This window comes from Marmota monax, unplaced genomic scaffold (genome assembly GCF_021218885.2).
Source record: "Marmota monax isolate L192 unplaced genomic scaffold, Marmota_monax_Labrador192_F-V1.1 WCK01_AAM20220418_F8-fsc00004, whole genome shotgun sequence".
NCBI classification, from domain to species: domain Eukaryota; kingdom Metazoa; phylum Chordata; class Mammalia; order Rodentia; family Sciuridae; genus Marmota; species Marmota monax.
This window is the reverse complement of record NW_026692881.1, coordinates 9068889-9094138: the sequence shown is the minus strand read 5'-3', so window position 1 is coordinate 9094138 and position 25250 is coordinate 9068889. Positions and strand designations below refer to the sequence as shown.

Here is a 25250-nt window from a genome sequence, read left to right as displayed (position 1 = left end):
GTATAAAAATACATATATATGTATATATTTGCAGGGTAACATTCTTATGACAGTTTGCATTGCTATGTGTGACAGAAAAAGAAGTCACCCATCAGAAATCTGTCCAGTGTGTCTGTGTGCCTACTCAGTGATGAGCCAGACCACTGCTGGAAATAATATTCCTGAGAATCAAACTGAATTCTTCCCAAGTGAGATAGATTCCTATTTTTGCTCGTGGACTACAAGAAATGAATTATGGACTTTGGCATTTTTGTTATAACTTTATAAAAGCCTCCCTATTTTTTAAAAATTGTTTCTAATGATGTGATAAACTGTGCTGCTGAGATTGAGCAGAATCATAATTGCCTAAGAGCTTGAAGTGATGTGAACTGAAGACTTTAATATTTATTAAATCCAATGACAAATCTAAGTAGCTGTACATCAGCCTCCTGATAATCAATATTATTGCCAATGGGATATAATAAATTTATTTCTAAGACTAAGTTTTTAGAGCACATAGAATAAATGAATTTAAAAAAAAAAAGCCAAAAATACAAGGTTCCATTGCCCCTACAGTTGCAGAAACACATTATTTCTGTGTTATTTGTAAGTAAGTAGACTTAGTTCTACCTAAAATATAAAACAAAAAGCAAATCATTAAAATTAAGTCATGGAAACAGAAATGTAAAAGATAACCTATAGTATTTGGTTCTCTGACTTTGATGACTAATTTTGAAAGTTTCTGAACATTTCCAACATAATTATTCAAATTCCAATTCCAGTTCACACCTAAAAGATAACTTTAGACCTATGTAAAGATATATTCATAATTCCATTTTGAAGGAATTTAAAGTTATAATTATGACTATAGAGTTTATGATTTTATACTATTTCAGAAAGTCAAATAATTGTTGAGTCTTACTTCATTCTAATGGAAAACTGTGCCAAAACAAAGAAAGCAAAGCAGCAAAGATGGCCCCTCTGTATCTGCTATAAAGAATAACGTCTAGGAAGAACAGGCTCACTTGGGAACTGCAGTCCTTAGTTTCTAACTTAAATGTGCACTTTAAAAAAAAAATTATGAATGGTCGTGTTGTGGAATATTCCTGACTTTTTCTAATGGATGTTATATTTAGAAATGGAGAGGAATAAAATATTTTTTTGGTATTCTTTTAAATGCATATGTATTCTACAAATGGACTTTCATTGCTAATATTCTTGGTATTCCTTTTTGCAACTAACTACAGGTATAAATTTAATATTCTAGTCCCTCTCCTCCTTTCTTAGATGGGAATCTGGAAAAAATATTCTGAAAGAAAAAGACCTACAATTACAAGTTAACAAAATGGAATTTAACTCCTACATCTATGTTTAAGTCATAGAAACTCCAGTTTATAAACTAAATTCCCTTTTATATTACTCATCCTTTATTCGGTCGGTTTGAATGATTTGGAAGGGTAGATATATCATTTTTCCTCCATAAATTCTATGAAGATGCATTTTCACATTTGCTCTATATCATTTTTCCTCCATAAATCCTATGAAGATGCATTTTTCACATTTGCTGTACTATCTCTCTGTCACCAAGACACAAAATTATATTCTTTAACATTTAGTGTCTGCAAGATGCTACAAGTTCTAGGACTAGACAAGAAATATATTTAGTTACATAGTCAGACAGGGGATTTGTGGGTTTTGCCTAGAGAAAAGTATACCTTAAAGTCTGTAAGTCTTGAGGTTCTCTTTTTTTTTAAACTAGAATTTTTTTTTTTTTTGCCATAAAATTATTTTGCTTTCGTAGTTATTTGGGTATAATCTAAAAATCACTTAATCTAGTGGAAATGTTCCCCCCTTGCCAAAAAATTCCATAAATGCAGCAAGTTTCCAAGTGGCTAGATCATCTATATTAGTGTCCTATATTTTACTGTCTCCCAGAATTTCCAGATTAGAAGCCATGTGATCTAAACAAAAGAGTTATTATCTGTAGCTTTTATTCATGTGCATAGAGTTATGTTTCTTTGCAGCACACTGAGTTTTGTGGACTCTTGGAATAGAAGGCTATTTTTAAAGGAATTCAATTTGACTTTGCTATAAAATCTTAAATCAGGTACAATGCAGTTGACTTGAACAATAAACATTTATTAAACATCCACTGACAAACAAGCAAGTTGCATGTCATACCAAACTGAATGAACATCCCATCATCATGTTAAACAGGTCATCATACTTACAGAGTCAAAGATTTCAGAACAGAATAAACAATAAATGCATCAATAGAATGCTAATTTAGGATTAATGGGAGGCTGATTTATATTCTTTGACATAATGATTCTTAGATCTTGTTTGAAGTACTTCAGTACACTTTTTATTACTTCCAAGAGGTATTGTAGTAATAAAATTCTAAAGTCTTAAAACTATTTTAGGCACTAAATCAACGAAACAGATGAGATTTTTTAGATGTTAACATGGATTTTCACTTTATCCTGGCCCCAAAATTGTCCTTTACCAAGTCAGAGTGACTCAAATGTTATTACTCCAGAGTTATTCCTTTGGATTACGGGAGGATTTTTGTTAGTTTGTTTTTGTTTTTAATCTTTGAAATTTCCCCACTGTAAGTCCAGGAACCTTCATCACTAATAGTTATTCTAAATACAGCCTTTATCCCTCCAAACAGAAACTATAAACAGAAATACAGGAACAAGGCAACCTGTTTCAAGCAGTATTGTCCTGACCGAGTTTAGGTTATATCTTCTGGTCCTTTCACCAGCCCTCCTTTTTAAAATTAAGGTTTTGGGAAAAAAGCACAAGTCTAGAAAAATTAACCAGAAAATGGGAAAATATCAAAGGAAAAATCTAGATTTAGATGAGTTTTCTTATCACCTTTGATGAATTTCTCTAGGTCATATAATATATGTTCTTATCATCTCATCTGTCAGTGACTGTAGCAAGGCAAAGATGAAGTATAGTGTTCCTTAGATCTTTATTTCTCTGTATGTATGCCCTACCTCATCTCATCTCCCTGCTGGGAAAGGCTGTACGTAGACCCACCATGCCACCTTGTGGTTAAAATTTTTACATTCTTTGGAGAGTTGGTACAGGGAAATGGTGCTCTACCTGCTGCCACCTGGAAGTAGTGCACATTGCCACTCTCCATTCAAGTAATATGAGCAGTGTGTCTTCCTGAATGTCCATGAGAAATAGCCCTGTTGCATAACCACATGGCATTAAGACCTCTCTAAAGGCACACCTCAGCTGGGGGTCATGAGGAGACCATCAGGATAAGGAGAGAATCAAATATCTAGTCCCCACATACTCCCCCAGTTTATTAACGTGTTTCTCTGATTCCAGCTTCTTGGCTTAAGCATCTGATTTGAGGACTGCTTTAGTGACCAGGCTTTGTGATCAACCCACTCCTGACCTTGACCAGGCTTGAAAAGCCCTTGTTCTTTCTAATCAGAGGCATGTGAGCTGTTCTTTCACTTCACGGCTTCCTTCCAACATTTTTTTGGACTAGGCCCTTCAGAACAAATCAATCTTGAAAGATGGCTTATCTGAACCCTTGGAACCTACCATTTGCTTGATCATCCTTGGATCTCCTATCTTTCCTGACTATTATTCTGATAATTGTTTTCTTTCTTTTTTTGCCCTACTAATATTCTTTGATGGATTCTGAAATTTCCTTCTCTAAGCTCCCCTCCCTTACTCTATTATGAGGATAGCTTTTCTGTGGGATGTTTTTTGTTTTGAGGAGCTGGGTCTCATGCATGCTAGACAATCCCTATTCCTAGCCCTGGGAGGTAAAACCTTCTGAGGTAAATATTCAGTGATACATGTCATATATGGGGAGAATATGTAGCATGAATTTTTCTAAGATTATTGATTCCACACATTCTGTATAAACATTACCTAATTCATATGAATTGGGAAGCATCCCAATTTGTGATTTAGGAAAGTAACCATGCTTTTTGTTGTTGTTGTTCTGTGAAGTAGTAGCAAGCCAAAATCATCCTGTATCAAATTTCTCAACAGCAGAATTTTTTTTTTTTACCTAGTCCAAAGTTTGGTATGAAATGTCCCAAATAAACTCCAGATTTAACTCACTGGTTCAATTAGCTGCATTTGTCTGTAGGGCTAAGGACTTTTAATATTAGTATGTGGTTTTGCTCTTCCCTTACCCAGGGCTGCTGTCAAACTTTGCCATATTAGTGACGGATTGAGAAATATTAGCATAAAGCCAAAGTAAAGCTGGGGTATGGATTGCTTTTTATGGCACAGAAACCAGGCCAGCTTGATGTTAAGCAAAGATTTATGAGTTGAGGGGAAAACAGCCTCTGGACAAAACTAAACATTGGAGCATCAGTCTACTAGGCAGTGTGCCTCAAGCTCTCCTTTATTTTTAATCTTCATGATAATTCCATGAGATTGTAAGCCGTGGACTTTGCGTTTTAGAGATGAGAAAGAGTTCACATGGAATAATTGGTCTAATGTCACAATAAGTGAAAAAGATAAGAGTCATTCTTTAGCTTTCCACACTTCAAATTACGGGTTCTTTGTACAGAAGGAAGCTGCTTTAGCAAGCTGAGATCTGGGATATTGTCTCAGTAACAGTCACCTTGGTATCAGTTAGATTTAGTCTAGTTAAGCATTCTTTGTTTGACTTGGTTGTTCCTACCATCTGTTTAAAACTATTAACTTCCTAACATCTGATGCAGAATAGAAGCATCTGAGCACGTTTCCTTTTTTTGATGCATGTGAACTGTTCTTGTGAACCAATCCAGGAACTGTGGGAAATTTAGAAAGTTCCACTGGTCAAGTTCAATCTTCCTTTGTTTCAGAACTTCATACATCTTTGTCATCCTGAGGTACCCTGTGCCTCTTTGCCATGTGTGCTGTCCTTATTTCCAAAATGAAGAAATGGGGCTTCTAGATTCAGTTTAGAATGTGTTGATATTTCCCTGGGAAACCTTGGGTTCTCTGCCACTCCATTTGGCTCTCAGTGTCTCAGACTGGGCTTAAACTGTAATTAAATGATAAGAAATGACCCTGGGGTAGAACAGACTGGAGGAATTATGTTTTCTTCTCTGGTGAGTGAGGTCCTTTTCCATATTTCTGAAGGATCAGGAGCAAGTCCGAGAAATTATAATTGCGTTCAGATTCAACTTCAGAGCAGTCACAACCCAGAAGAACTTGTGGGGATGTGGTTTGCTCTACACAGCTGTAGTATTCTTGTTTCCTTCTTTAGTTTATGGCACAAGGAAGCTCATCACAAGAGCTACTGTGTGGATTAAACCCATAGTTGTGTTGCTGCTACCGTGGAAGTTGGTCATGAGATGACTTGAGTTGACTTATGAGTATGGAGCTTTTGGTCCAAAGTATAGTGTGTCCTTGGACATGATTGCCACACCTGCCAATTTCCCATCCCTGTGGTGATCAGACCCTGAGAACACTGTCTAGATGGGAAGGAAAAATTGAAAAGTGGTTTGGAGAGTCCTGACTTCTTCATGGACCCTGCTTTTTGTCACCTCTGTGTGTACTCCAGACCTCTTCATCTGCATGCCCAGTATGATTTGGTACCCTCATATTCTTGGGGTAAATGTTAATAACATGCTCCTGGGTGCTACTCTTTCTCTTCCATCTACAGAAAGTGAGGATTTATTTATAGTGAGAATTCACTGTCACAGACTTAGTGACTTTACTAAAGTCCCATTAACACACATCTTTGGGCTGGGGATGTAGCTTGGTGGTAGAGTACTTTCCTAGCTTATCCAAGACCCTGGTTCAATTCCCAGTACTTGAGGAAAAAAAGAAGTTGTTACTTCCTTTATCAAGGACTCAGATTTCATGAGCAGGGTTGAGCTGAACCCGTGAAGATTTTACGTGACTCTTGATAGACCGTTTTGCTTTCCTTCTGTTTTTCTCTCCACCTCCCAACTAGTCTTCTCATGTCTCTTGTCTTCCCATCAGAGGGAGACGACTTTCCTATATTAACTAATGATTGTTACTCTAAAGAAGCCTTTAAAATCTAGCTTCTGAAAGTAGCTGTACATTCTGACATTTGTTGGTAACTTTATACCTTCTATTAAAAAGAAGAAAAGTCTCAGGTTGGACATTTGTAGGACTTGAGGAAGGTTTGCTCTGTGTTTTCATCAGTTGCATACATTAGTGGATGGATTAAAGTAGCTCTTTTTAAAATGCTGTTTTTATAGCATTAGAAATATTGAAAAAAAAACATGCTTATAATCCCAGTAGCTCAGGAGGCTGAGGCAGGAGGATCGCAAGTTCAAAGCCAGCCTCAGCAAAAGTGAGGCACTAAACAACTCAGTGAGACCCTGTCTCTAAATAATATACAAAATAGGGCTATAGATGTGGCTCAGTGGTCGAGTGCCACTGAGTTCAATCCCTGGTACTCGCCCCCCCCTCCAAAAAAAAAGAAGTATTGGAAAAAGGTGTCACTTATTGGAAAATTGCTTTCTCAAAACTAGAAACACTGTTTAGTACTTAAATTATATCCCTCTTATGTTCGAACCTAGAACGAAATCAGTCTGCAGTAAGTGCTGAGTAAAGACTTACTAGTCAAATATAAGACCAAATATAAACAGCAGTTGTTTGACTGTTATTTACTTTTTCTTCAAGAGTGATGAGAATATTAGACTTTCTATAGTTAAAATACAGATTAAGGTAGAGAAAGGGAAATTTTCATGATCTCGTCCATAAAACTCTTCCTTTAGTCAATTTGGGTTCTTCTAGTTTTTCAACAAATTATCCTTCCCTTAAGTGAGACATTATTGGCTCATATGTCTGCAGACTTTTTGCTGGCCAAGAGAATGACTGTATATATATAAACTCATAAATGGAAATAATTTTTTTATAATCAGTTTTCGTAAAAGCATAACTGCATGAACATTTCTGCTCCCTTTCAAAAGTACTTAACTGCCAGCAGCATCAGTCATGATGTAATGTTTGGCACATGAAGAAGATTTTCTAGCAGGTAGAGTCACAAATAATGGAACGTTTATGCCTGTGGAAGGTGCCTTCTCTGTCATCAGAGGATCCCTAAGATTCTTTTGGAAACCACTAAGGTGTAGAAGGACTTGTGGTTACAGAAACTGTCCTCCTTAACTGGAGTTTCAAGGTTACCACAAATGTGCCTTCTTATCAGATGCCTTCTTGTGTCCTTCATATTGTGGAAGACATATGTCATTTAGTCCCCTGACAACATTCTTTTCCCGGATACTCATGAGGCTTGGGAAGTGTTCCCTCCCTTATTCTATTCCATGGGAAACCCTGTCTTCAGAATATTAGAATTTAATTTCCAGGGCCCATTCCACCAATAAGGGAAATTCACTAATGACTGCAATTGAGAATTTAACCTACTTTGAATTTCTTGGTCTCTGTTATGGGACTAACATTAGCTATATGAGGAAAAGCTTAAGTCATCAGAGATTGTTGGGATGCAGTGTGAATAACCATTGAACTTTGGTATTCAGGGTTTGGGTACAATTCTTGTTGCATCATCCAAATGAATGGGATTCCAGGATCCTTCCCAGACTTCAATAGAGTCCACTTGGCTCTAATTCAGTGCTCCCTTGACTGATATGATTCAGTAATTCTGACTATAATAGGATAATTGGGATGACTTTCTGCTGCTCTATCTTTAATAGCACTCCCTCTTAGGCTTAGTTATTGCTAGCTTAGTTTCTTCCTTGAAAATTGCCTGTTGGTTACAGGTTATTCTTCCTATTAAAAATAGACACTTAGAAAGTCGTCACCAATATAAGCAGTTTGATATGGAAAGAAATTTCAAAGAAGTAAAAAGATAGCTTTTCTGATATGATGACACAGTTTTTCTTACCATCTCAACAGTCTTGAATTAGAGGAACCAGTAATACTTGGCTCTCCTTCTATTTGTAGAAATCTTGAGGCAGGGAAGTTCTTACACCGTTCTGCCCTTTAATCTGCTGCAGAACTCTCCCCCCATCCCACCAGCTTATGGAACTTTCCTTCTCCCCAGATACTGATTTTTGTGGAGCTCTCCTGTGGCTTTTGCACAAAGGCTGTAGCCCAGGTCATCCTCTATTTTCCCTATCTTCTCCTTTTCAAATACCATATACAGGTATTGGAGGGAAATGGGTGTTTGGGTCACTTCCCAAGGGTAGAGCTGAGTCTTTTGGATTTATGCTATGGCCTGAAAAGAATGGTCATACCTGGAGGAGGTGCTATCCAGTATAAATCAAGTAAACAATTATCTTCAGGCAGTTTAGGATGCAGGTAAGTGTTACATGTCTCTCCATGATACCTGTATGGTGGAGATAACTTTGGAATGGTCCATTTTCTAAATTTCTTCTCTAAAAGTGTTTTGTAAATATACCAATACAAAGGCAAGAAATGTGGCAAGGAGAGCAGATCAGACCTTTGGACCTATAGCAAGGTACAAGATTGGCATGTTTTTACTCCTCATGTAGCAGTTCAGTGCTTCCTAAAGCTAAATGCTCAATAAATGTTCATTGCTTCTATTGTCATTATTAGTATTATTATTTAGACTTTTATGTGAGAGGTTATCAGTTCAAATGAAATATACCCTAAATAAAAATAGAGACTTGCTTTAAATCTGTAAACTTAATGTCTTTAGTTAAAATGAGGAGTTGATTCTTTCTGTATCTTAGTCTTAGTATAGCAGTGTGATATTCACAAGTGCTTTCAGTCTAAGAGATCAGTAAATAGAACTTTTTCTTTATAACTTGTTATGGTATCATGACATATTTTGCCTACTTGGGGCCTATTCCAGATACTAAGCTGTTAGAAATTAGAACAGGATTACTGATAGATCAATCCTTCTATATTGTAGCTTTAAGTTCTGATTATGTAAACTCTATGTGTATAATTTTTTTTCCATTTTATTTTAAAATATCCTGTGAGTAGCTTCCCTACTTGAGTTGTAAGACTAATGTGGACATTTTTCATGATGCTTAGCATGGGTTTTCCTTTTCTTAATTACATTGCATGTTCCTTCCTGGGTGAGAGTACTTTCCAAATATTTATACAAGCCCTGTTTATTTTCTTGCAGTTGAGTTGGCAATGATCATGGACCGTTTGTACGGTGGTGTCTGCTATGCTGGCATTGATACAGACCCAGAGCTGAAGTACCCCAAAGGTGCTGGCCGTGTGGCGTTCTCCAATCAGCAGAGTTACATCGCAGCCATCAGTGCACGTTTTGTGCAGCTTCAACACAATGACATTGACAAACGGGTAAGCAACCACTAAGGGTGGAGTTGCTATGGGAAAGAAATGAAGATTGTTCTGTGAGTCTCTGGGAAGAAAAGCACCTGGTGGTCATAAGTAGCAGCTCTACCTTGCATGGCATTGCTCTGTGAGTCCATCTAGGCTGCCTAAGAAAGAAAGCCCTCTTTCAGTTTGAGGTGTTAATGGACCTTCAACTTCACCTATCCCTAGGGTGATGCTACACTTAGTCTGCAGAATTTAGCACACAAGACCGGTGCTGTTCAAAGATGTGCTAACAGTGGGTTAACAAAGGCTAAGAACTGATGATATGTATGATCTTTATAATGATCTTAAACAGGCTTGGATTAACATTTGTATGTTAAGGAATATACATAAAATTCTGAACTTCTAATTTTTTTTTAAATTACATCACACATAGTTACAATTTTTTAAACCTAATAGCTGCTGTCTCCTTCAGTCTCTTCTTTAACTCCCTATAGTTTCATTGCTTATGAAATATATGTACATGTGTTATCTGCCATTTTGCTCACTGATGTTACCTGCCTGGTCTGATTATGTTCCTGTGATCTGAAGAGGGGAAGTGATAGAGTTGGGATGCGCCTTTGGTTTGGCAGACAGGTACGGGGTTTAAATCCCTTAAATTCAACCTCTATCCCTATTTGGAAACTTGGGGGAATGGAAGGTGGTAGGAGCTAATTTGGGATCTATCTTACTAGATGTAAAGAGTAAATAGCAGACTAAGGATCTTCTTGAGGCATGCACTGGACTAGAATTAGCAAAGTAGTACATATGTCCTAGTATGAAGTTTCACCTGTACTCTGTACAGTCATCTATGGCTCATTTTGTATAACAGACAAATTTCTTAGGAGGTGAAAATTTAGTTGGTGGTGGATTTTTCCTATTCAGCAAGATGATGATATTGTGTGTGTGTGTGTGTGTGTGTGTGTGTTTTGCTGGGGATCAAATCCAGGGCTTTGTGCATGCAAGGCAAGCACTCTACCAACTGAGCTATAGTCCCAATCATATATATATATATATATATATATATATATATATATATATATATATATATATGTATATATATATATATATATATATATATATATATATAGAGAGAGAGAGAGAGAGAGAGAGAGAGAGAGAGAGAATGTCAGTGGACCTTTATTTTATTTATTTATTTATTTATTTATATGTGGTGCTGAGAATCAAACCCAGTGCCTCACACATGCCAGGCAAGCACTGAGCCACTACCCCATCCCTCAAGATTATGTTGTTTAGACATGTATCTGATGGAATTACAAAGGGCTATGCTTAGAATAACATTCTATGGGCTCTTTAAGAGTAAGGGGTAGTGGGGCTGGGGTTGTGGCTCAATGATAGAGTGCTTGCCTAGCACGTGTGAGGCACTGTGTTTGATCCTCAGCACCACATTTAAATAAATTTAAAGAAAGGTATTGTGTTCATCTACAATTAAAAAGAAAAAAAGTAAGTGGTAGTAAGTAAAGCCCAGGGGTGCACACCTATAATTCCAGTGTACTTCAGAGGCTGAGGCAGGAGGATCTCAAGTTCAAAGCCAGCCTCAGTAACTTAGCCAGACCCTGTCTCAAAATGGTATTTTTTAGAAAAATTAAAATAAAGGAGTAAGTTGTAGTGATTTGTTTGTTTTCTAACTAAAATGAATCAATTATTTTCAGAATTTTCAAATGCTTTTTGAATTAATGGAGAGTCAGATAGGTAATAATGATTCAACTCCATTCCTGGTTTTCAAGTATCCAGAGCAACCCAAACTTCCTCTTTTATAATAGTAATCCCCCTGCTAGACTGTAAGCTCCACAGGAATGGGCATAGTATCTGTCTTATTCTTTCCCTGATCCCTAGTGCTTACCCATTGCTTGATTTGGTCTGAGATGCCCGATAAACTTTTCTTAAATTAACATGTGGTGCTGCTTGGAGGTTTTCCTAACTTCTGTTGCTGGTGGACTTGTTCATGCCTGTATATTTGGCAGTCTGATATGGCAGATTGTTTATATTGACATTACTGTTGCACCTATCACTAAAACCCAAACAAAAAAACTTAACCAGAAGAGCCTTGAGTTATATGAAAGAAGCTTTCTTGGTTCCCCTTTGAAGCTAAAGTCAGTGACTGTATAGGAGGTAGATTCTGGGAATGACAAAAGAGAACCTGGGGGGGGGGGGCCTCCATTTCCCTGAGAGTCATCTGAATGGGAGACCTGATGAAAGTGGCAGAGTTCCCTATATTCCCCTTCCTTGCCTCAGGGCCTGGAGGCATGAGCTTTGCTTTCTTGTGCTTTGTTTGTCTTGACCAGTATAGAGAACATTTTCTTTATTATCAGATGTGGAAGCCAGCTTCCATCTTGAGTTGGACCCATTTTTCATTATCCATTTATAAACATTATACTCTCTTCCACCAAACTATTATTCTGTTCTGTTGTGTTTTTATTGAATACACTCAACACAACATTTTGTTGTCCTTGGCATTTTGAGCCTCTTTTAACTTCATATGTGCACTTTAGGTTCATTAATAGTTTCATTTTTATTCATCTTTCTGCCAAAGCTTTAATTTGAACTTTCCAGAGAGTTTCTGTCATATATACCAAGCACATTAGTACTTCCTTCAGTAATGCCATTTTTCTTTCTCAGAAAAAATAATTGTCTGCTCATGATGGTCAACAGAGAATTTTTGTCATTAAGCATATCTTTATTTCTGAATAACCCTTCCAGATTTTTAGCAACAGTCATAGTGAAGATTCTGAAATATTTTATTTGCTATTGAAAATTCCTGTTATTCTCTCCTTCCTTCACCTGTGACCCTGGAGTTGCCTTTAAGCTATTTTAAATAGTGTAAACATTTATAACCTTTCTACTCAAAGGAGCCCTCTTTGATCTCTGCAACATTATAAATGGAGATTCAGTGGAATCTGATTTTTTTTTTTTACTATCCCTGGCATTTTAAGGGTTTTGTTTGCAGTCCTATCCCTTTTACTCTTTCCCAGAGAAGAGTAGGTGAGACTACCTCTGTGCAGCAATGCCTAACCATCAGGCCAGACAATTCATTTAAGTGTCTGGAACCTAGAAGTCGTAGGCTATCTGAGTTGTGTGCTCTCAGGTTGCACCTTTCCTGTATAAACAGTGGAAGGTACATGCAAAAGAAATTGACTGGTATATTTTCTCTACTTCTTTTGTGTCTAACCAACTTTTTTTCAAAAGAGACATCTTTTTTTGAGAATTTATTTATTTATTATTGTTGCCACACTCTTAGATGGAGTAGTTTATAGGGAAAATGCAACCTATATAGACTTGATTTCTTTGTACCATCTTAGAGACTTTTGTGTGAATACAAAATAATATGTTTTTTTAAATTCTTTTTTAAAAATTATTTATTCTAATTTGTTTTCATGACAGCAGAATGCATTTAAATTCATAGTACACATGTAGAGCACAATTTTTCATGTCTTTGGTTGTACACAGAGTAGAGTCTCAACATTCGTGTCTTTATACATGTACTTAGGGTAATGATGTCCATCTCATTCCACCATGTTTCCTACCTCCATGCCCCCTCCCTTTTGTCCTATCCAAAGTTCCTCCATTCCTCCCATGCCCTCACCCCTACACCTCCACTATAGATTAGCATCCATATATTAGAGAAAACATTCGGCCTTTGGTTTTGGGGGATTGGCTACTTCAATTAGCATGATATTCTCCAACTTCATCCAATTACCTGCAGATGCCATGATTTTATTCTCTTTTAAATGCTGAATAATATTCCATTGTGTATATATACCACATTTTCTTTATCCATTCATGTGTTGAAGGGCACCTAGGTTGGTTCCATAGTTCAGCTATTATAAGTTGAGCTGCTATAAACATTGATGTGGCTGAGTCCCTGTAGTATGCTGTTTTTAAGTTCTTTGGGTACTGAGGAATGTGATAGCTGGGTCAAATGGTGGTTCCATTCCAAGTTTTCCAAGGAATCTCCATACTGCTTTCCAGATTGTTTGCACCAATTTGCAGTCCCACCAGCAATGTATGAGTGCCTCTTTCTCCACATCTTTGCCAACACTTATTGTTGTTTATATTCCTTTTTTTAAAAAAAATTATTTTTTAGTTGTAGTTGGACACAATACCTTTGTTTCACTTATTTATTTTTATGTGGTACTGAGGATCGAACCCAGGGTCTCGCATGTGCGAGGCGAGCGATCTACCGCTGAGCCACAACCCCAGCCCCTGTTTAATATTCTTAATAGCTGCTATTCTTACTGGAGTGAGATGAAATTTTAGAGTAGTTTTGATTTGCATTTCTCTGATTGCTAGAGATGTTGAACATTTTTTCATATATTTGTTGATCAGTTGTATATCTTCTTCTGAGAAGTGTCTGTTTAGTTCCTTGGCCCATTTGTTGATTGGGTTATTTGGTTTTTTGGTGTTAAATTTTTTGAGTTCTTGATATATCCTAGAGATTAGTGCTGTATCTGATGTGCATGTAGTAAAAATTTGCTCCTATTCTGTAGGCTGTCTTTACCTCATTGATTGTTTCTTTTGCTGAGAAGAAATTTTTCAGTTTGAATCCATCCCATTTATTGATCCTTGATTTTATTTCTTGTGCTATAGGAGTCACGTTAAATCAGTCAGGGCCTAATCTGAAATGATGAACCTCCTTTTTCTTCTACTAGGCTCAGGATCTCTGGTTTAATTCCTAGGTCCTCGATCCACTTTGAGTTGAGTTTTGTGCATGGTGAGAGATAGGGGCTTAATTTCATTTTGTTGCATATGAATTTCCAGTTTTCCCAGCACCATTTGTTGAAGAGGCCATCTTTTCTCCAATATATGTTTTTGGCACCTTTGTCTACTATGAGATAATTGTACTTATATAGATTTGTCTCTGTGTCCTCTATTTTGTACCATTGGTCTACAAGCCTATTTTGGTGCCAATACCATGCCGTTTTTCTTACTATTGCTCTGTAGTATAGTTTAAGATCTGGTATAGTGATGTCACCTGCTTCACTCTTCTTGCTAAGGATTGCCTTGGCTATTCTGGGTCTCTTATTTTTCCAGATGAATTTCATGACTGCTCTATTTCTATGAGGAAATGTCATTGGGATTTTGATTGGAATTGCATTAAATCTGTATTGGGCAATTGGTAGTATGGTCATTTTGACAATATTGATTCTGCCTATCCAAGAACAAGGGAGATTTTTCCATCTTCTAAGGTCTGCTTTAATTTCTTTCTTTAGCATTCTGTAGTTTTCATTGTAGAAGTCTTTCACCTCTTTCATTAAGTTGATTCCCAAAGTGGTTTTTTTTTTTTTTTTTGAGGCTATTATAAATGGGGTATTTTTCCTAGTTTCTCTTTCTGAGGATTTGTCACTGATGTACTTATTTATGGGTGTTGATTTTATAGCCTGCTACTTTGCTGAATTCATTTATTAGTTCTAGAAGTTTTCTGGTGGAATTTTTTGGATCGTCTAGGTATAGAATCATATTGTCAGCAAATAGTGATAGTTTGAGCTCTTCTTTTCCTATCCATATCCCTTTAATTTCTTTTGTCTGTCTAATTGCACTGGATAGAGTTTTAAGAACTGTGTTAAATAGAAATGGTGAAAGAAAAGGCCTGCGGATAGACCTCTGTTGGTAGAGTGCTTGCCTTGCATGCACAAGGCCCTGGGTTCAATCCCCAGCACCAAAAAAAAAAAAAAAAAAAAAGAAGTGGTGAAAGAGGGCATCTCTGTCTTGTTCCAGTTTTTAGAGGGAATGGTTTCAATTTTTCTCTATTTAGAATGATATTGGCATTGGCCTTGGGCTTAACATAGATGGCTTTTATAATGTTGAGATATGTTATCCCTAGTTTGTCTAGTCTTTTGAACATGAAGGCATTCTGTATTTTGTCAGATGTTTTTTCTGCATCTATTGAGATGATCATATGATTCTTATCTTTAAGTCTATTGATGTGATTATTTACATTTATTGATTTCCATATGTTGAACCAACCTTGCATCCCTGAGATGAACCCCACTTGATCATGGTGCACTATATTTTTAATATGTTTTTGTATTGAATTTGCCAGAATGTTATTGAGAATTTTTGCATCTATGTTCATTAGAGATATTGGTCTGAAGTTTTCTTTCTTTGATGTGTCTTTGTCTGTTTTTGGAATCAGGGTGATATTGGCCTCATAGGATGAGTTTAGAAGTGTTCCCTCTTTTTCTCAAAATAATATATGTTAATATGCAACATTTATAGGAACGGTCAATCCTGTGAGTTTTAGCATTTTCATCTCTGTTATCATTTTACCCACACATAATATGGTACTTAAGAAAGAGATGGTTTGTAACGGCTTTATTCAGCTGTTTTATGGTAATCAAATAACATATAATTCACTCTTTTGAAGTATACAGTTAAATATTTTTAACACATTTACATAGTTGTGCAACCATCATCACAATCGATTTTAGAACATAGAGGTATTTTAACAGAGCTTTTAAATGTGCCACAATCAACTTACAATACCACAGTGCAGGAGGGGCACATGTTTTTTCAGTCAGCTCATCATAGAGTGAGGATCCTTCTTATTTAAGCTGTCATCTTCAAAGTCAGAGAAACAGAATAACCCAGGCTCTTGGGGCAAACTTCTGAATCCTGCTATAGTGTGATTAGAGTCCCCTTGTTGGACGGGTTGATAAGTCCTCCAACATATCAGTGACTTTCTGCTGTGGCATGACTAACTGCAGGAGGACTAACAGAGGTGGAACGGGCTTCTTCTGGTAGTTACTTATAAAGCTGCCATGATCTTGATTCTGCCACTTGTGCCCAGAGGTCTGAGTGGAAATGCTTGGCACACAGCAGGCATTCAAATATGCGTAGAATAAATTAAGATGATATATGGAACAGCAAGGACTGGAAGCAGCCATGGAAGGCTGTCAGGGATACTGGACATTTAGTCATCTCCTACCTGGACATTTACTAGTTTCCCTGTTGGTGCCCCCATCGGTTTTATCCCATCACCAACTCATTCTTTTCAAAGCAGAGTCATCTTTTAAAATCCTGATTTGAAACAAGTCACTCCTCTCCTTTAAACCTTTTGATTCTGCTCTACTGCCTTTCAGATAAAGGTAAAAAAATCCTTGAATTTCCCAAATAACCTTCATGTGCTATATACTTCGCCTCAGCTCTCCCTTCTTCTTTCCTTGTCTTAAGCCAATCACAGTGGCCTTTTTCTTTCTCAGGGTCATTGTACTTATTATAGCACTGCCTGGCTAATACTCAACTTTTCCTTCAGGTATCAGCTTAATTATGATAATTTAGGAATCCTTCTTCCACTGGAACTTATACCTCCATAAATTATCATATTACCATCTATTATTCCTTTTGTGGCATTAAATATCACTGTAATGAAATATTGCTTTGTTTAACGTCCATCTACTCTGTTAGAATATACAGGAGGACGGTGACTATATTTTTTCAGATTAGTAACTGTATACTCAAAATGTGATACGTAGTAGATAAACTTTGATTATTTTTGAATAAATGAGTGAGTGATTTATTGAATGAATAGCTGATCATTTGAGAGATGGCCCAGTGGGAATTCTTTTTCTACTAACTCTTGGTGCATCCATCTGTCCACCAGAGTGCACTTTGCAGTTTTCTTTTCTATTTGGTTAAGAACATTCGCTTGTGTAATAAAAAATAAAATAAAATTTTAAAAATTTGGTTTGGCTATTTAGAATATCAAAAAATATTCTTTGACACTTAATAATACACTAAAGCTGGACTTAACCTTAGGCCTAGGGGCTGGCGATGTGGCTCAAGTGGTAGCACGCTCGCCTGGCATGAGTGCGGCCCGGGTTCGATCCTCAGCACCACATTCAAACAAAGATGTTGTGTCTGCCAAAAACTAAAAAATAAATATTAAAAAAAAAAAAAAACTTAGGCCTAACCTGGTCCAAGCCCCTTTATTTTGCAACAGAGGAGAGAATCTAGGAGATATTTGGAGATGTTCTCAAGATTCCTACCTAACAAATAAGGACAGAGCTGCTCCTACTCGTGGGACTTAGCTGTGCTGCCCACACAGGGCCTAATGTTTCTTCAAACCCAATTCTTCCATGGAATCCTTTTTCTACAAGCCTGGGTGAGGAGTCTCTGAGATCATAGGCTCTTTGTTGCAGTTTATGTTCCAGTGTTTCAGATAACTTTTCAGGAAAATACACATTGCATAGAGCAAGTCACAAAGGAGTTATCAGTAATTTCTAGGTGTCTGTAGATCATTTTGAACATTAACAAAATGAGTTTGAATTTTTTCTGTGATTTTTGTGTTTCTTTGACTTTTCAAGTTTATGAAGTCTTCATGTAGAACCTTGTTCAAGTTGGTGTTAACCAAGGTAACTTCACTGGATTATAAAGCGAAAATATTTGTCATTTTCAGTGTCATGATGACCCTTAGAAAATTATTATTGTAAATGACATAGAATGCATGCTTCAGTTTTTACTTCCAAGGAAAAATGAACATCTTGAAGTAAGTTAATTAAGGATTATATTGTCTAAATTTAAAGGCTCACATTCACTACTTATTGGCCAATTAGTCAGTTGACAATATTGAGGTGGTGTAGTGCTCAGCACAGCATTTCCCAGTATATCTGCTGCTTCTTCTGCAGATGATACACTCTTATGAGTAACAGATGCTCCCTTGAACACTAATTGGGTGGGGCATTTATGGCATGACCATTAGAGTGTTAGAGGGGATAGACCCTATGCCCTTCTCTATCCCCGCCTCCCAAAGAACTATTACTACAGAGGAGAAAAAAAAAAAAAAAAAGAGTATTGCTTAAGAATTGGGAAACCTGAATCTACTCTTGGCTTTTCTCAATCTTGGTGTGACTTTGGGCTAGCTTCTTCCTTTTAGGGGCTCAATTTCATTGTCCTATTGTAGTCAGAACACTAGTGTAAGTACACTAGTGTAAGTTTATTGCACAATAAATAATGATAGTTGAAGAAGTGCTTGGGAAGTTCTTAGGCTACACTGATTAATTTGTATTATTGCTGAGTCTGATCTATTTAAATTGTGCTATTGCCTAACCATCTGTTCAAGGCTAATTGTTGGCTTCTTTTAAAGTACCTACTCAGCCCCTTAATAAAGATAACAAAATAGTTGAAGTTGGCACTGAAAAAAAAAAATAACATATGTGCCAGTCTACTAACATACTGTTTGGATGTTAGCCAAGACACACACATGTAGAGACTTAAAAGTTACTTTTATAGATGTAAACACCTAGATATTTTCTGTTTAAAGGATTGAAAGATTTTTTTTTTCATATGGTTTCAGTGGTACATTCGTGTAATTCCAATCACTTAGAAAGCTGAGGCAGGAGGATTGCAAGTTTGAGGCCAATCTGGGCAATTTAGTGAGACCCTGTCTTGAAAGAAAAATAAAGAGGGCTAGGAGATGTAGCTCAGTGGTAGAGCACCCCTGGGTTCAATCCTTAGTACTGGATGGGTGGGTGGGTAGGGATGGAAAGGATTGAAGGATTTTTTTTTTCTAGTCTAGAAATAAGTGTTTTTACCAGTATCTTTCCTCTGATAATGAAAATATTTTGCACCTGAAATGGAATAGACGTTAGGATTAATTTTTCTTATATTCTTTGGAATAGTGGTTCTGTGAAAAACTGGAACAGTTAAAAATATTTAAATACAACAAGAGCCAAAGATGGTTCCTGCACTCATTCTGTCTGTTTTAGTGATATTTTTAGAAGTAATGCCAAATGAACACTCTAGATGTGAAAGGTCTGTTAAATCAAGTTTTCTTTGTAACTCAAGTCTGGGTCACTATGTCTGAAAGATTTTTATAGTGTGAAAAACAAAATCATTGAAAATGGGTAATCTTTTTACATAGCCATTTTCCTATTCCTTTGTCTACTTTGTGAGGTCATAAGAAAATTTGTGAAGGGTAGAGTCAGTTGACTTTCCCTTAGTCAAGTCAAAACACTATTATATTGAAATAAACAATTTGCTTATAAAAATTTGGGACTCCTCCCAGCTACTCATTAACACTTATTGTCATATTGTCATAAGAGTCACATTGTCTCCTAGAAATCTGCACATTAGGTTTTTATAATTTTAAGTGCATCATGTGGTAGATATTGATTATAGTCTCCTAATTCAGCTCATTGAAACCTTTTTACTGGTAGAAGAGATACTAGAGTAGAATCAACCAATCTGGGATTTTAGTCTCAACTGTACCATTTGTGATATATCTTAAAGGAAGAAAAAGAACACACTGAGAGAGAATAAAAGTGCTTTTGAAAACTAAAGCATTTTATTGATATATGGTAACACTGATAATACACTGATTTATGTGAAACTATGAATGATTAATATTTGACATGTTCTAGAAGATGTTTATTAAAGACAATTTATTGGAATTTCAGGTGAGTAAGGAGGTTAAATATTTCAGGCAAGATAGGGGTAAAGTCGGTTGATTATTTGAGTATTTTCAAATAAGGAGGAGGAACTTTCAGAAGGAAGTCTGTCTTACCTGGGAATTTGTTCCTAGAATTAGTTCCCCTAAGTAATTATTTCCCAATGTGTGCTTCCTAAAACATGAGTCTTTGGGATTTTAATACCTAGTTTATTTTTTAAATCTGTTTCTGAGTTAAATGAATTTAAAAGTGCTTACTTAAAGAAAGTTAGGCTGGTTTATTTTAGGACATATTAGAATTTTTTTACATATTAATTTTTATTGTAAAGATCCAAGAAGGAGATAGTATGCAATTTTCACCAAGTTTTTTGATCATAAAATTCTTCTGAAGCGTACATGTCTTGAGAATAATGTCCTAGAGAACCCAGTTGAGAAAATGCTGCTTTCAGCTTTTTCTACTTTCTTTTTTCTTTTCCATCTTTCCTGCTCAGATTAGAGTCCTGGAGTAGTTATACGTGTGTGTGTGTGTGTGTGTGTGTGTGCACGTGCGCGTGCTGGGGATGGAACCTAGGTCCTTGCACATACTGGGCAAGCACTCCACCACTGAGCTGTACCCCAGCCCTATATTTTTAATTCCTTATTTTTTGACTAATCGAGATTATTTGTTGCATCTTTCTAAAATATCATCTGCATTGTGTCTATATAACAAGAAAAAATAGGCTTGAAATGCCTTTGACAAATAGTGTTCCCTTGACTCTATTTTAGTTTAATATTGAGGCCCAGAGATAGTGGCTTTCAGTTAGCCAAGTTGAGGCTTTCTGATGCTTAAAGAACACTGTGATAACTAAGCCACAGCCCAGGACATTTGCTATGATTAGCATGCTATTTAAATTTTCCAATTTAATGAGATGTTATCTTTTGTACCTTTCTTTGCCAGCACCTTAATCTTCATATATTTAATTGTCATGTTCTCTCTCTCTCTCTCTCTCTCTCTCTCTCTCTCTCTCTCTCTCTCTCGGAAACACATTGAGCCTGAATTTGTAAAAACTCTGAAAGGTGTTATATTTTTAGCCTATGTGAAGACCTAGAAACCTACTAACAGAAATATTGATAATATTACACTTTGTCCCTGGCCACAGCTGGAGTAGATAGGATGATTAAGTAGCAACAGGAGTGAGGGCTCTGCTGACTCATCCCCCGACTGTTAGTACTCCTAACCTTGGTTGGGACTCCTACAACCCAGCCTTTGTCCTGTTGCTGTCACCTGCCCTGCCTGATCTGGCTTGAAAGTGTCCTAACTGTGTCTATAGTTGGGTTTGACTTGACCCTTGGGAGGAATTAATACCCAGAAATGAGACTATCATCTGAACTAATTCTACCTGGGCTTATTTTGAAACACTGGGCATCTCATAGCCTTTGACTAGAAATAGTTTTTTAAAGGAATTTGGGTCATCTAGAGAAAAATCTTCTTTGAATGGAATGGGACATTTGTGTCAAGGCCCTCCTTCCTAGTTGTGAGTCCTGATTTTTCCTGGCCTGTTCTACCTGTTTTGTCGTGTGTCCTCCCTTGGAATTATGAGCAATCTTTAATATGAAAATTCTTTTAGAGTGGTTACAATATTATATTTTTCCTCTCCTATCTGAGCATAAATCTCCATTTTCTATATAATTGCCTCAGAAAAGTCAGCGTTCTTTAACCTCAGATGTTAGTCGGTATCTGTCAGTTAGCAATTTCTTGGTGAGTGCTGCTTATTTGGAGGAGCTGGTCCAAACTGAGGCCTGTGAATTGTGACCTAGCCATGGTGCTGTGCTTCTGTACACCCTGACAAGGAGCTGACACAACAATTACTCAGTTAAGATTTTTAACCATTTTCCAATCAATTGTTCTTCATGATACACTCTTCTGTTACTAGCACTTGGTTGTGAGCTGATTAATCACTACATCTCCAACCCCATTCCCAGTCAGCACGGAGGAAACTAGGTGCAGGAGGGTCAGTCTGCCCTGTGCAGGGTACTGTCAGCTGACCCATCAGTTTTCCAGAAAGAGAAATCTTCAGGCTAGAGTGCTCACAGATCTCTGCACTCTATAAACATATGGAAGAGGTGTTGACACAGAACCCTGCCACACAATAAGCATATTTTGAACTATGGGAAAGGAACAAGGATCATTTCAAACCTTTCATTCCCTACCATCTCAATGAATGAATAATGGTAAGGCCCATCCTCTATAAATTTTTGAAAACAAAATCCAAACCATTTCCCCTATGGATTAAAAAAAAAACTACCCTGGTTGGGGCTGCAGCTCAGTGGCAGAGCGCTTGCCTGGCATGTGTGAGGCACTGTGTTCGATCCTCAGCATCACATATAAATAAACAAATAAAAGCACTCTGTCCATTTACAACTGAAAAACAAACAAACAAACAAAAAACTACCCCAAGTCACTTCTAAAATTAATAACTGAATTTGCCATGTCTGGAAGGTTGTGCATAACTTCGTTGCTAAGGAAAAGCTATTTTCATGTTGCTACTTTGATTTCCTGTGATCTGTCATCTTCTAAATAGCAGGATTCTGGCTCATAGACAGATGGAAAAACCAAAAACGCATGTTTATGTTAGACGTTCTTAGTATTGTCAGCTGCTGGAAGACCTCCTTCAGCAACTGGAAAGATGTGTTGAATGGGAATGTCAGTGAGTCTGCTGTGATTTTTAGGCCTGGATGGATGTACTCTGTGACACATGCCAAGAAGATCATGTTTGAAAGCTTTGAGCACTCCAAATTAAATGTTTTTCCAAGAAGCACCATTGTACCAGGTGATAGGAAATGGCCTGCTTAGTGAGCCAGGATCACACCGGGGTCCAATGTAGAAATAGGGACACTTATACCCTGCCCTTAACTTTTTAAAAGCTTTTTCTTTAAATAAGTAAACAACTTTAAGTATTCAATGCTGCTCTTTCCCTAGCCATTGCATAGTGTATATATGAACAAAACTGTAATGAATTATTACTGATGTCCATCTGATTTAACTACAAAGCGACATACTTTGTGGCTTTGGTTGATCCAGTTTTTTAAAGGCCAGGCAGAATCCAGTGTGAGTTAAAACTATGACTTGTACAGATTCTAAAGGGACTGCTGGCTTGATTCTCAGGGTCCCAGATTAACTGTTTAAATGTAGCTGTTAGGGAATTCAGCATTCTTATTTGAGGTGACATGTTCCCTCAGATTTTCTTAGACCTTAGGAATTTATTTTTAAAAATAGTTAATTTGGATTGAAATTTCTCCCTATTAGCTGGAAAAAGTACTCTAACATTTCATTTACAAATACTCTTGTCTAGGTAATTTATTTGCAACCCACTTAACTAAAGTACTGATTACCCAACATGGATGACATTATCTGTCCTGGCATATGGGCTCTGGTCAGCGTGTGCTAGACTTAGCACTATTGGGTTGCCTTTAGCTGTTAAAGATTTTGCATCAGCAGCTTCCTGATGTTATCATTAACTGATTTCTTGTGTCTCTTTATGGCCACCATTTGTGGTCTGATCTCTCCAAGAAGCCTAGAAAGTTAAAAAATTCAAAGAAATTAAATTCCTTATTATCAAGGTTTAGTTCTCCCTTTAACCTATATAGCTCACACATGGTGTGTTGGGCTCACACTGAACAGTAATCTGTTAGGCAGCCCCAAGCTGCAGTTGCTGCTTCTTATCCCAGAAGTGCCGTGAATGTCTCGGCCAAGTTATAGATGTCTCTACTAAGCACTATGGCCTCCTTTCAGCAGTGTCACATCGGATTTCCAAGAGAGTAAGGTCCTTCTGACAATGTGTCCTTCTGAAGTGTGGGTCTCAGAATGGAAAACCAGAGTCAAGGTTTCTTTGCCAGAGGACAGCTGATTATCCTTTCCTTTGGTCCAAACATGTGCCTCTGGTGATAAAACCTGACATTGCCATAGTGCTCTTGGCATTGACCCTGGATCTCTGGGCAGCTGGAGAGAGAAGGCACAATCACTCAAACCCTAGTGTCCAGTAGTTCACCCGAAATGTGATGATGAGAGCCCCTCCCTTGAAGTCAGGAGAAGGAGATGGTATGAATCTTTCAGTAACCTCTATCCTACTTCTCATTCACTCTTCTTTCTGGTCATCACCTGGAAGCAGTATTCTCTTACTCAAGGTCTGTGTGCTGTATTTATCTTAAGAACAGAGGTGCCCCTTCTTTGTTTGTTCCCCCCTGTAGCGTGGCTGTTCTGTACATCTTCTCTTCTGCCTTTCCCACCCACAGGCTCCAGTTCATTTTTTTCTTATAATCTGATCCTTAGGTCAGGTTTGTCCTTTCATTGGCCTCCTGGTGAGTGATTCTTGGAGTTAAAGCCATGCTGGTGTGTGCTACTGTTTGACTACCTCTCCTTTACGCCCTGGCTTACAGCATGTATTTGGGCTGTGAGTCTGTATGAAGAGGTGCAAGCCTTACTTTTCTTCCTATCAAATTACAGCCTTCTTTTTCCAACTTGTCTTTTCCAAATCCATTATTTGAAATGGTTGCTTCTACTTGGCTTCCATCTACTCATAAGCATGCCTTACTTGCACTGGGATGGTTTATTTGGTTCTTCTCTTCAAAGGGCAGACTACATCAAGGGCTAGTCTTTGATTGTCCTTAATATGGCCTTTAGCATATAATTCAAACCGCTCCTGACATTGGCCAGTACCTCCCTCTTATTTCATGTCCAAGGACAGGAAATTCAGCACCTTGAATAGTGTATGGTCTCTTGATGTACTCTCTCTGCCACTGAGAGTTGTTCAGTCATTGTTTTATAAACTCTGGGAGGTCACTTTGTTGACTGATAACAAAATGACCGCAAACATTTCTCCAGCTTGTTAGAAATAAAAAACTTAAGTGTGAAATCAGTTTTATTTAGGTATGAATTTCTTTTTGTCTGTATCATTTTAAACATATTATTCTCCTTGTGTATCTTCTGTAGCCACTTGTCCAAGCTCTCATCAGTCCCACTTATCCTTAGTGGTTCATCAGCTCATCAGTAAATTATACATGCTCTTCAGTATCCTTGGGCATGACCACCTCCTTCAGGCATGTGGGATAGTAATCCAGGTATCTCTGAAGGTAGTTATCATTCGTGTGCCTGCAAGTCCCTCTGAAGGAAAGGGTCAGTTTGGCCATGCAATTGGCTTTGCATGGGCCTGGAGCCTTTGGAGTTTTATATAGTTCAGTAACGAGATTCCCACCAGACTGATGTTTCCAAAGTGTCATGGCTTGATATTCCAGGTGATTTAGGTGATGAAAAGAGAAACCAGTTTTTATTTTGTTGTATTTATTTATTAGAAAAAGTGGAATTAATTTGGATAGTCATTTAATATATCTGGTAATGGTCCAAGTAGCATTGGAATATGGCAAAAACTATGTATGGACGTTTAGGACATCTCTACTAAGAATTATGGCCTCCCTTCAACAGTGTCACGTAAGATCTCCAAGGGAGTCGGGTCCTTCTGAAACTTGAAGAAACTGTCCTAGGCCATAAATTATTTCAGGGAGGAACTTGTGTCATCTTCTGTGTTTCATTTCAGTTTTAATATAGGGCCTGGCAAGGAATAAGCAATCC

The 25250-nt window shown here is 37.3% G+C and overlaps 1 protein-coding gene across 8 annotated transcripts in view; it reads left to right on the top strand.

Moving 5' to 3' along the window:
* The window catches only part of Cpeb3 (cytoplasmic polyadenylation element binding protein 3), a 206331-nt gene that overhangs the window by 149041 nt on the left and 32040 nt on the right, over window positions 1-25250 (top strand). For all 8 annotated transcript variants that reach the window (XM_058581085.1, XM_058581082.1, XM_058581084.1 and 5 more), the window contains one exon: window positions 9044-9225. In XM_058581085.1, coding sequence (XP_058437068.1) covers window positions 9044-9225 — 182 coding nt within the window. The remainder of the gene's footprint in view (window positions 1-9043; window positions 9226-25250) is intronic.